This window comes from Chiloscyllium plagiosum, chromosome 26, assembly GCF_004010195.1.
Source record: "Chiloscyllium plagiosum isolate BGI_BamShark_2017 chromosome 26, ASM401019v2, whole genome shotgun sequence".
Taxonomy (NCBI): Eukaryota; Metazoa; Chordata; class Chondrichthyes; order Orectolobiformes; family Hemiscylliidae; genus Chiloscyllium; species Chiloscyllium plagiosum.
In genome coordinates this window covers 12,621,576-12,634,298 of record NC_057735.1, presented here as the reverse complement: position 1 = coordinate 12,634,298, position 12,723 = coordinate 12,621,576, and the positions used below count along the sequence as shown (strand labels likewise).

The window sequence follows — 12,723 nt, the reverse complement described above, 5'->3', positions numbered from 1 at the left end:
TTTTCGTTGTAATTTACATAAAAGAGACAAAAGTAATCTTGTATAAAAATAATTTAAAATGCTTCCAAATGAATCATTGCTGCTGTAGCCAATCTTTTGGAATGACTGGTGATGCAGCTTTGTTGTATAAAAACATGACAGTAACCAAAGCGACTAAACAAAAGCAGGCAACAATACTGAGTTCAATTTAAATGACAAATTAAGATAAATATTGATTTGATTTGATGACTGCAATTAGATTACCACAATGCTGTTGCTATGACATTTTGTATACTTCAGTAAGTATTGCAAAATATGACTTGGAAGAGCCATGCAATGGAATTTTGCCTCTTTCACACGTGTCACTGGCTGGCTAGCATTTATTAGGAGGAATTGAGGACTGCAGATGCTGGAGGTTAGAGTCGAAGAGTGCGGCGCTGGAAAAGCACAGCCAGTCAGGTAGAATCCGAATCAGGGGAAGAACTTATGCTCAAAACAGCAACTCTCCTGTTTCGAATCTGGCTAGCATTTATTGCCCACCTCTTATTACCCATGAGAAGGTGGGAGTGAGCTGTCTTCTTGAACTGCTGCAGTCCATGTGCTGTATGTAAACCCACAATGCCCTTGAGAAGGGAATTCCAGGATTTTGGCCCAGTGACACTGAAGTAACAACAATACGTTTCCAAGATTTCTTATATAAAATTCTAAGTATATTTCTGCTTAACTATAACCTTATGACCACCTGCCTTTTCTCCCATTCGCATTTCCAAGAATCAGGCAAGTTATTCCACTGGGTCCACCGTCATGGCCAAAACTCCACAGTCAGTTACCATTGCCTTCAGTAGGATGGCTGACCAGGAAACTCATCCATTCTCATTGCCTGGCAACAGTCAAAATGGAATGGATTTCAGGCTGGCAAGTGACTAGTTTGGTTGGGGTACAAATGCGCCTCCCACGAACAAGAAAGACCTGTCATGGGATTCAAATCCAGAGCTTTAGATTACTTACAGTGTGGAAACAGGCCCTTCAGCCCAACAAGTCCACACCGCCCCACCGAAGCGCAACCCACCCATACCCCTACATTTACCCTTTACCTAACACTATTAGCATGGCCAATTCATCTGACCTGCACATTTTTGGACTGTGGGAGGAAACCGGAGCACCCGGAGGAAACCCACACAGACACAGGGAGAACGTGCAAACTCCACACAGTCAGTCGCCTGAGGCGGGAATTGAACCCGGGTCTCTGGCGCTGTGCCGCCCATAAGAAAGGGACATTGCCACTGCACCCCAAAACCTCGGCTGTGGCATCATCCAGAAATTTAAAGATGTTCAGCCCCAAACAATCTAGCTGTTCTTTTGGTGCGGTTTAAATTATGTCTCCTAAGTAACAGCATTTAATGAAATGGTTGCGATGTCTCCTGAGAATTTCATCAGGTAGAGGTGACAATCAAAGATAATGGGGTTGAACGTCATTCATAGAACATGTCCAGGAGAAAGTGAGGACTGCGGATGCTGGAAATCAGAGTCTAGAGTGTGGTGATGGAAAAGCACAGCAGGTCAGGTAGCATCCAAGGAGCAGGAGAGCGACGTTTCAGGCATAAGCCCTTCATCAGGAATGAAGAAAGGCTCATTCCTGATGAAGGGCTTATGCCCGAAATGTGAATTCTCCTGCTCCTCGGATGCTACCTGACTAGCAGTGCTTTTCCAGCACCACACTCTCGACATAATACGTGTCCAGCAAGCATAAGGGAACAGGTCGAGCCAGCATGCCAACCTGCATTTATATAGTCCCTGTAACATAGTACAATGTCCTAACAGTGCTACATTCCAGAGACATATTCACTTACTAGAGAGAGAGAGAGAGAGAGAGATGGTTGTTGGTGAGGGCCACACGCCTCAGGTGAGGGGCAAGTTTGAGAAGGCAGACCCTCCATGGTGACCTAGCCATGACAAGAATTGAACCCATGCTGTTGGCATATTGCAAACCTGCTGTCCAGCCAAATGAGCTAACCAATCCCCATGTTAAGCCACATATTGATCACAATTTCATTGCAGCCAATTGAAGGGCTATCAAGGCATCTTAAAAGGAGGAGAAGGAGGTGGAGAAGTTTAGGAAGGGAATTCCCTAGTTTAGCATCTATATAGTTGAAAGAACAGCCAAGACAGGCAGGGAGAAGAAAGTGATGAAAGCAAAAGTGACATGAATGGGAACAATATAGATTTCTCAGGTGTTTGTAAAGATGGAGGAGATTGCAGAGTTGGGATGGTCAAAAGTGATGGGATTATCAGTCTTTCTGGTTTCAGGAAGATAATCTACCAAATGTTACATTGGGCACTGGGTGGTTAAGATAGAATGTTGCTACCCATGTTCCTCTCTACCTTTTAAATAAATAATACAGTTGAACAGCTTAAACCAAATTGAATCAAATCAGAAAGCTGTCCCTAGGAGGCACTGTAACAAAAGTCAGATCACCATGGAAACTGACAGCATTTTAAATAAAAATGAGGTGTTCGTCCTCCGGGCGTCGGGTGGCTAGAGTTTGGCGGTGGAGGAGGCAAAAGATATGCAAGTCCTCAGCCTCTTCCACCGCCAAATCCTAGCTACCCGACAACTAGAGGAAGAACCCCTCATCTTCCGCCTTGGGACCCTCCAACCACACAACATCAATGTTGATTTCACCAGTTTCCTCATTTCCCCTCACCCCACCTTATCCCAGATCCAACCCTCCAACTAGGCACTGCCCTCTTTACCTGTCCTACCTGTCCATATAAATTGAACAGGCAAGGACTCTGGCTGTTTTCACTGGAGCATTGGAGGCTGGGGGCTGACCTTATAGAGGTTTATAAAATCATGAGGGACATGGATAAGGTAAGTAGACAAGGTCTTTTCTTTGGGGTGGGAGAGACCAGAGCTAGAGGGCATAGGTTTACGGTGAGAGGGACAAGATATAAAAGAGACCTAAGGGGCAATTTCTTTCATGCAGAGGGTGGTGTGTGCATGGAATGAGCTGCCAGAGGAAGTGGTGGAGGCTGGTATAATTACAACATTTTAAAGGGATCTGGATGGGTATATGAATAGGAAGGGTTTGGGGGGATATGAGCCAAGTGCTGGCAAATGCGATTAGATTAATTTAGGATATCTGGTCGGCACGGATGAGTTGGACCGAAGTGTCTGTTTCCGTGCTGTACATCTCTATGACTCTGATTATCTGAATAGAAATAAACGAGCAGGGTTACAGTGAAAAGGTTGGGAGAATGCCACTAAATCCAAATGCTCACTCAGACAGCCAGGTATGGACGTGATAGGCTGAACGGCCTCCTGTGCTGTAACAATTTTGAGACTGCAAAAAAGGCACCACCGACAGTGTGGCACTCCACTGGCAGGGTCCACCTTGAATTTTGTCCTTTCTGCAGAGTCACTGGGCTTCAACTATTAACTCTGCTCTCTGCCCACAGGCAAAAGTGAGGATTCCTGATGAAGGGCTTTTGCCCAAAACGTCGATTTCCCAGCTCCTCGGATGCTACCCGCCCTGCTGTGCTTTTCCAGCACCCACTCTAATCTAGTCTCTGCCCACAAGTGCTATCAGGGTTTCTGTAGCAATATGTTAAATTTTTTGTGTGTGTATGTGTGTGTGAGAGAGAAAGAGATGGTGGCAATGAGGGGTGGGCAGTGCTCTGGAATGGGAGGGAGAGAGAGAGAGAGAGGGTGTGAGATAGCACTGCAGTTCTTTTTCCATTCAAACAGAAACTACACTTCCCCCAGAGCACTGCAGTTGGCAGAGAGAGATAGAGAGCTGCGTCTGCACAGAACTGCGGGAGTCCCAGTCTGCCACTACTCACTAGGTAGTGAGGAGAAAGTGGAGGTGGGGGGTGGGGGGGGAGGTTTGTTTTATTTTTAAGTTGGAAGGGGAGATGAAAAATACAAAAGGCAAGATTAAAGTCACCCTGATCATCCTGCTAGTTCTGCTGTCTGTGTTTCTAATCTGTCTGAGCGCTTTGTTGATCAGGACCTACATGTTCAGCGCAGCCGGCAACCAGGACCGCAGCTCCTTTGACTCAGCTTTTGCAGCAAACTTCAGCAAGACCGAGAGGACACGACTTCTGGACAATCTGAAAGGGGCACTTCGCATCCCCACTGTGAACCGCGGCGCCACCGACTTTGACAGCTCCTCCCTGGAAGAGTTTGGAAACTTTCTGCCTGAAGGTACCTTGTACTGCCCTGAGCTCGCATGAAGTTGACTTTGAGGGTAACTGAGTCTGGATCCAGTGGATTCCTGGTTAAGGTTTACTCAGTGTAGGGTTCCTTTGCTTTTGGGGGCGTCGCTGGGTGAGTAATTTCAGAGATTTCCTCGCTGTCATGGGTGGGTGGGTTTGCAAATTACAATAGCCCGGTAAGTTAATGCACTTCAAGGACAAAAGAGTACAATGGGGAGTTATAGCCTCGCAATAAATTGAATTTTTGACTATGGTCACTGGCCATAATCTAGTCACATTGTCATTATTAATGAGTTTAGCTTTAAATTCCAGAGTTTTTATCAATTCAATTCAAATTCCAGTGGCTGGCACAGTTGGATTGGAATCTGTATCCCCAGAATAATAGCCCCAGGAAGGCTGATCCAGTTATTTAAACCGCCATCTCTCCCTCAGTCTTTTTTTTGCTCAAATTGGAACCTCCGGGATCATTTCTGAGTGCAAGAGCTCACAAATAAGTTAAGGTCAGCGTTTAAAGTAAGAGAAAATTTGAATTGCTTACACCTTTGTGCAAGGCATTATGCTGATGGTAGGTGTTTTAAATATTTGATTATGTTGGGAAAATGTAATTGAATGTATGACTGGGGCGGATGTCTGACTGGGTGCCAGCTGCAAACATGAATATGCACAATTACAAGTATAATTGTAGATTATGGGCAGAGCAGAGTCTAATTATACTTTGCAAAGACAATGTTTAATGTAATGATAATGCTCAATGTTTTTTTACATGCTCTGGCTGACTCATGCTGGGTTTGGTTGAACTGACATCCAACACAGCCATCACAATGAGTCCATGCCCCAAGTCCCTTAATTTCCATGTCACAATTTCCTAAAGCAGTGACCAGGACCCTAAGTGGGATTAAGCTCCAAGGCAGCATTGGCCAAGCCTTCACTTTCCCCTTCTCTAATGGTGTCTACTCCTCTCCCAACCTCACCACCCACCCAGGTGTTGTGACTGTTTTCAAACCTCAAAATGGGGCCACAAAGGGAAAACGTTTGGGAAAGGCTGCTGTAACTGGAAATTGCTAAGAGTTTCTCAATCATCCTATGTTGGTGCATTTAGTGTTTTCAAAATCTTAGCTAACTGGTGTCAGAGAACAGATCTTTCATGCTCTCTGTGAAGCTCTACGCCAGCAGCAGGTTCTTTTCTCATCTGCTCTTCCTTTCGATCACATTATTCAACTTTGGTGCAACACATTTCTCTAAAATGGGATGCCCACCAGGCTCTTGGCTTGCGCTCTATCACAAATGGACATCAGTAACTGGCCTGAGAGAGAGCATAAGTCTACTACTATGGAGAAGATTAGAAAGCAGAAAATCAAAGGAAATATTTAATAACACAAAAGTTGCTAAGCAATATGAAAGGAAAATTACAAAAAACATTATAATAACAAAATATTAAATTGGGAGAGATTCTAACAATAGTTTCTAAGGACATTTCTAGGCAGCTATTCAATGAAGTACCTAGGAATAATTACGTACCAATAAGAATAGGGTCCATAATACCATTCCAATACTATTGGACAGTATAGAAACAATTCCTCTGCTTTACAACAGACATATTTGCAGATCCAGTGCCTGTTTATTTCTGGCAGCATCTGTGGAGACGAAACCGTAAACATTTCAGGGCTTCAGAACTCAAAAGGTCACTGGACTATTTTCTCTCCACAGATGCTGCCAGACCTGTTGAGTTTCTCCAGCAACTTTTGTTTTTATTTCAGATCTCCAGCCTCCGCGGTTCTTTGTTTTATTTTATTTCTGTTTGCTAAAACCCAACAGGAATTTAAGCACCTCTGAGCTATTGCAGTGAACCATTCAGCTCAATTGTTGTAGAGTGAAATCCTTGACCCGCCCTTCCTTCAACACAAATGGTCCCAATTCAATTTCCAACAAACCTCTGCAATGCCACACTCCTTTCCCTGCCACAATGTTTGATTGTTCCATTTTCTGATTGATTTTCACTGCCATTTCCAACTCCATACTAATATTCTATTTTACTATTTCAATTCTGTGACAACACAAAGTATCTGTACCTCGGCACACACGACCTAATATAGTGTCGAGAGGTGACATTACAAATTTTTCACTGCACTCAATAGAGTGCATGTGACAGTAAAGATTATTCTATTCTATTTCATCAGATGCTGCTGTCTCAGTCCCCAATAGATTCTGATCCATTCAGGTGGACGCCAGGCATAACCAATCAAGCAAGAATCCCTTTCAGAAAAGCAGGTGTAAAGATTTAGAAGTCTTGTATGGATTAGAAGATGATGGAGGAGAAATCTCCATCTGTGAAAGGCAGGAAAATATCTTATAGACAACATTAAAGTAGGGGGAAATTGTGTCCATTTGGTAGGTTTGAAATCTTTAAGGGTTATTAGATTAGATTACAGTGTGGAAACAGGCCCTTCGGCCCAACAAGTCCACACCGACCCGCCGAAGCGAAACCCACCCATACCCCTACATTTACCCCTGATCTAACACTACGGGCAATTTAGTATGGCCAATTCACCTGACCCTGCACATCTTTGGACTGTGGGAGGAAACCGGAGCACCCGGAGGAAACCCACACAGACACGGGGAGAACGTGCAAACTCCACACAGTCAGTCGCCTGAGGCGGGAATTGAACCCGGGTCTCTGGCGCTGTGAGGCAGCAGTGCTAACCACTGTGCCACCGTGCCACCCACATGGTTATGGCCATGCAGAAGTACCATGCTATAGTTAGAATAGACTTTTAGGGTAAATTAACCAACACTATCATTAAAATTGTTCTTATTTTACACTGACAGCATTTTGAATTCAGTTTTTGACTACTTGCATTCATTTGAAAAACGCATGCTGATTTAGCTCATCTGTGATCATCCAATGAGGCAGTGTGGTTTTATTTTCTGCAAACGTTATTAAATTACACAAAACATACCCAATCATCACGCTTTCCCCTGTCACTCAGCTGAAATTTATAGGACCTATTTATTACTGACTAGTTTCTTCTTGAAAACTCGTCAGGTATCTGTACTTTGTTGATGAATGTAGATCTTACAAGATATTACAAGTAAATTTTAAGCAATTGTTTATTTAGACATTATTAAATTTCTAATTGATTAGATTCACTACAGTGTGGAAATAGGCTATTTGGCCCAACCAGTGCACACCAACCCTCAGAGTAACCCATCCACCCAGACGCATGGCACTATGGCAATTTAGCATGGCCAATCCATCTGACCTGCACATCTTTGGACTGTGCGAGGAAACCGGAGCACCCGCAGGAAACCCTGCAGACATGGGGAGAATGTGCAAACTCCACACAGTCACCCAAGGCTGGAATCGAACCCGGGTCCCATTCCAGCCTTTTATTTGGGTTTTTCTGTCACTGCAAATAAGCTGTTACTATTTTAATGTACAAAAGGCACATTGACACAGAAAGAAACTGGATGTCAGGAAAATGAAGGGGGAGAGAGAATGAAATTTTAAGCAGCAAGTCAGTCAATAGTCAACACAAAAGGCAGAACAAACTTGGTCTCATGCTAAATGGGCAAGGTGAATAAAGGAGAAACTTTATGGATGTGATATAATTGGATTTCTAAAAGGTATTTCATAAGGTGTCACATCAAAGGTCACTACACAAAGTAACATCTCATGTGGTATGTAATGACATTAACACCAGATAGTAGATTGTTTAGCTAATAAGAAGGGGAGCAGTTGAGAAACTGGGCTGTGTTCAAGTTGGCAAGCTTTAGCATGCCACAAGGAGTAGTATTGACGCCTCAGCTACAGACATTTCCAATTTAATAAGCAATAAATTATGGCAATAGTCATCGCGTGAACTAATAACAAAACTGAATGACTTGGATGAAGCGACTGAATTGATAATACCAACATTAGCAGGTGACACAAAGGTAACTAAGGAGTATGTTGTCACAAGGACATAGTCTCTGTGAAGGGATTTGGACAGGTTAACTCACAGGCAAAACATTGGCAGACAGAGCAAAATGTGGAATGCAGCAAGAACACAAAAACAGTATGTTACTTATATTGAGCAAGATTGTACATAGGGATCTGGGTGTCCTCTTACATGAATCACAAAAGGTAGTTACAGGTGCAGCAAGGATTAGGAAGGCACATGGAATGATGCCATTTATTAACAGGGAAATTGAGAATGAAAGTGGGAGAATGTTACTACAGTTGCACTAGAACTTGGTGAAGGAACATCAGGAGTACTATGTACAGTGGTCTTTTTCCTTGAGAAGAATATATTTCCATTTTAATGGGGGTAATATTGTTCAGTGAAGGTTAATTCAACTGACTCTTGGCATGATGGGGATATCTGATGAGGAAAATGTGAGCAGTTTGGATCCATCCTGATGAGGGTTTAGAAGAATGAAAAGTTTTTTTTGAAACAGATAAAATCCTGAGGAGACTTGATGGAGTTAAGGTATCTCCTTATGGATCAGGCTAAAATTCGGAGTAAAGGTTTAAAAATTAGAGATCCCTTTCTTTTAAGACTGTGATGAGGAACTACATTTTCTGAGGTTCACTAGTCTATGGAAATCTTTTCCTCGGTGAGCAGGGGAAGCTTATAATATATTGGAGCCTGTAGCCAGAGATACCAAAAATAGACGGTCAAGTGTATGGTTGGCACACAGTGTGTTGAACTCACTAATTTGCAATGACAGTATTCTGTACTCCAGCAAAGTGTGAAGGAATTCTTTCCTCCAGTCTTCTTCCATCATTCATGGTCCACCTTCCATCTGAAGAAGACATCTTCCTGACAAGAATTTCCCTCTTTGTCTCCAAACACTTGTTAATATAATTTAATTCTAGGGGACAAAGTGGCCCCAAAGTCAATCACTTGTTTGAAGTATTCTAACCAATGCGTACAAGACAGGTACCCCAGAACACTGGATGGTCACCTTTCCTGTCCATCCCCTCAGCTTGAGGTCACATTTTAGTTTACCTTGTGCTGATATTGAATGTATTCAAAACTGAGTGAGTTAGAGCTTTGATTAACAAAAAAGCCAAGGGTTATGGGCATGCAGACAAGAAAATGAAGATGGGTGTTTAGGAATTCATGAAAAGGAAATAATTTTTAACAATCCAGTTGGAGCTTATTGAGATTGTAGAAGAGTTAAGATATACATTTGATATATATTTTGATTATCAGAAGGTGTCCTATGAATCTGCATGCAAGAGGTTGGTAAACAAAATTCATGCACAAGGGATTTGGGGAAATGTCCTGATATGGATTGAGAACTGGTTAATGGACAGAAAAGTGGGAAGTCTGAATAAATGGGCTATTTTCACGTTGGCAAGTTGTGACAACTGGTACCATATCTCAAGGATTGTTGTAGGGGTCCCAGCTATTCAGAGTTTATGTCAATGATTTGGATGTGGGGAAGAAATGTAACATTTCCAGACTTGCAGATGATACACAACTAGATGACAGGGTGAGTTGTGAGAAGAATATGAAGACACTTGCAAGGGATTTGGAGAGTCTAAGTGAATGAGCAAAATTCTGGCTGATGGAATACAATGTGGAAAAACATGAGGTTATCCACTTCGGTAAAAAAAAATAGAAATATGCAAATGGAGAGAGACTGGGAAGTGTTGAACTTCAAAGGCACTTGGGTATCCTTGTTCATGAGTCATTGAAAGTTAACATACAAGTGCAGCAGACAAATAAGTAAGCAAATGATATGCTGGACTTGTTATAAGAGGATTTGAGGATAGGACTGCAATTACGTAAACAACAGAAAGAATTGTAGATACTGGAAATCAGAAACAAAAGCAGAAATTGCTGGAAAACTCAATTGGCCTAGCAGCATCTCTGGAGAGAAACCAGAGTTAACATTTTGGATCTAGTGACACATCTTCAGAACACTTCTGAAGGGTCACTGGACTCAAAGCGTTAACTCTAATTTCACTGCAATTATGTAGATCCTTGGTGAGACTACACCTAAAGTATTGTAAGCAGTTTTTCTCTGTTTCCCTAGAGAAAAACAGACTTGCCATAGAAGGAAGGCAACAAAGGTTCACCAAATAATGTCTGGGATGGAGGAACTGTCCCATGAGAAAATATTAAATAGATTGGGCCTTTAATTCTCTGGAGATGAGAAGAATGAGGTGATTTTATTCTAGCATGTCGAGATCTTACAGGACTCAACATGGTAGATACAGGAAGGATACCCCTTCTCCCCCCCCCCCCCCCCCCCGCCTTGGTTTGGGGTGATCTACAATCAAGTGGCAAAGTCTCAGATAAGGGGTAGCTCATTTGGGACTGATGAGGAATTTCTTCACTCAGGGTGGTGAATCTTTGGAATTGTCTAGCCCAGAGGGTTTGCAAGACTTACTTGTTGACTATGAGATTAAAATGTCTACATGTTAAAGAACATTAGGTATACACGGATGGTGCAGGAAAATAATGTTGAAGTCAAAGATCAGCCATAGTCTCACTGAATAGTGGAGTGGGTTCAAAGGGTTGAATAGCCTACTCTTGCTCTACTTTGTAATATTCAAATGTTAAGGCCAGAATCAGATCAGTCATTATTCTTTTGATCATGGGGCAGAGGGCTCAATGTTACAAATTATCTATTTCCCCTCCTAATTTTTATGTTCAATTTATTTATCCATTCCAAAGAAACTCCAATTGGTGATGGATGTTGATTAAATTTAGTGCACAGGTCTGGTCTGTATACAAGGAGGCCAAGTCCATATAGAACAAACTCAGACCCTGACGTAACAAGTCTATGTAATGCGACAAGCATTACCCCATATAATGTACAGCCCCACTTTTCTTTCAGTAAATCTATTTGTTGTCATGTAACATCATAAGGATGTATAGAAATCATGAGCTTTTTTTGAAGTTTTCACTAGTTTTTCAAGCTGGCAGGTATGGGAATGTATTATACCTCTCCTCACCCAAAGCTCATGTGACAGAACATTTTGTTTCAGCAAGGCTTTCTGATTGCATAATTTGAAGTTTTCCACTTGAAACGTGAACATGAAAAATCATGGAAAGTGTCTGACGTATTTTTACCAGCTGGTTTTAATAAATTGACATCCTTTTGACTAAACATTGAAATTTTTGAACGACAAAGAAAAGCAGATAGAAACGCCAAAAGAGGTCCTGATCAAATTTGATTATGCTTTGTTTAGACTGTACTTGTAATACAAAACTCATCTCTGCTGGCCGGAAACTAGAGAGTATTCCAATCTCTGGAGTTAGTGCCGAGGGGCAGTACAAGGGCTGATCAGCCGAATCTGCTCTGAGTCATGAAGGAAGACTGGAGGGGCAGTTATTGGAGGCACTGGGGGAGGAGAGAATCATGCAGCTTTGATTTGCATGTTTTTGGATGTAGAACAATAAGTTGGATAAGTTTTGTCTTGTATCCTTGAATCCTGCACGTAGTTTGCAAGTGGCTGCCCAGGCTGCTTCCCCAAAAGAAATATTAGAGTCATAGAGTTTTTAGAGGAGAGACAGAGACCCTTAGACCCATCTGTGATCAAGCATCCATTGATTCAACTACCATTTTCCAGCACGATAGCTTTGTACCCCTGTAACAATTAGTAAAACAGCATGCGAATGGAAATTTAACACCATGGATAGAATGCTGCACAAATTCTATTCACTTCACCCACTTTGTCTGAGGCTGTTGCTTTCTCTGGAGCCTGTCTGCAGGCATTACAGCTCAGCATTCACTTAGAATCCAGCTCTAAGCAGAAAATCGTTTAATTATTCAAGCAATAATTGATGTTTCCATCAGGCAACGTCTGACTCTTCCCTCAATGGTGAAATGGGCTCAAGGGGCTGAATGGCCTACTCCTGCTCTTTTATTTATATTCTAAAGTTAAGGCCAGAATCAGATCAGCTACTGAATAGGAGGCTCAAGGTGACAAATTACCTACTCCTGCTCCTAGGTTTTGCGTTCATTTTTTTTATCCTTCCCTAGGAGCTATCCAATGGATGGCTCAGTGGTTAGCACTGCTGCCTCACAGCACCATGGTCCCAGGTTCAATTCCAACCTTATGACTGTCTATGTGGAGTTTGCATATTCTCCCTGTGTCTGCGTAGGTTTCCTCCAGGTGCTCCAGTTTCCTCCCACAGTCCAAAGATGCGCAGGTCAGGTGAATTGGCCGTGCTAAATTGCCCATAGTGTTAGGTGCATTAGTCAGAGGGAAATGGGACTGGGTGGGTTATTCTTCGAAGGTCGGTGTGGAATTGTTGGGCCGAAGGGCTTGTTTCCACGGTGTTCGGAATCTAATCTTTGAAGGTGGTGTGCATTGAACAGAAATATGAAGATGGACCAAATGGTTGTAACTAGGTAAAAACAATGACTGCAGATGCTGGAAACCAGATTCTGGATTAGTGGTGCTGGAAGAACACAGCAGTTCAGGCAGCATCCAAGGAGCTTCGAAATTGACGTTTCGGGCAAAAGCCCTTCATCAGGAATAAAGGCAGTGAGCCTGAAGCGTGGAGAGATAAGCTAGAGGAG

The 12,723-nt window shown here is 42.6% G+C and overlaps 1 protein-coding gene across 3 annotated transcripts in view; it reads left to right on the top strand.

The window, feature by feature from the left end:
• Positions 1-3,749: 3,749 nt before the first annotated feature.
• The window catches only part of LOC122563098 (N-fatty-acyl-amino acid synthase/hydrolase PM20D1-like), an 83,863-nt gene continuing 74,889 nt past the window's right edge, over positions 3,750-12,723 (top strand). Inside the window, exon 1 of one of the 3 annotated variants that reach the window (XR_006315483.1) lies at positions 3,750-4,186. Coding sequence is in view for 1 of the 3 variants with exons in the window: in XM_043716524.1 (XP_043572459.1) it covers positions 3,895-4,186 (292 nt within the window). In the remaining 2 variants the exon portion in view is untranslated. The remainder of the gene's footprint in view (positions 4,187-12,723) is intronic. The other 2 variants (XR_006315482.1, XM_043716524.1) reach the window with 2 other exon arrangements.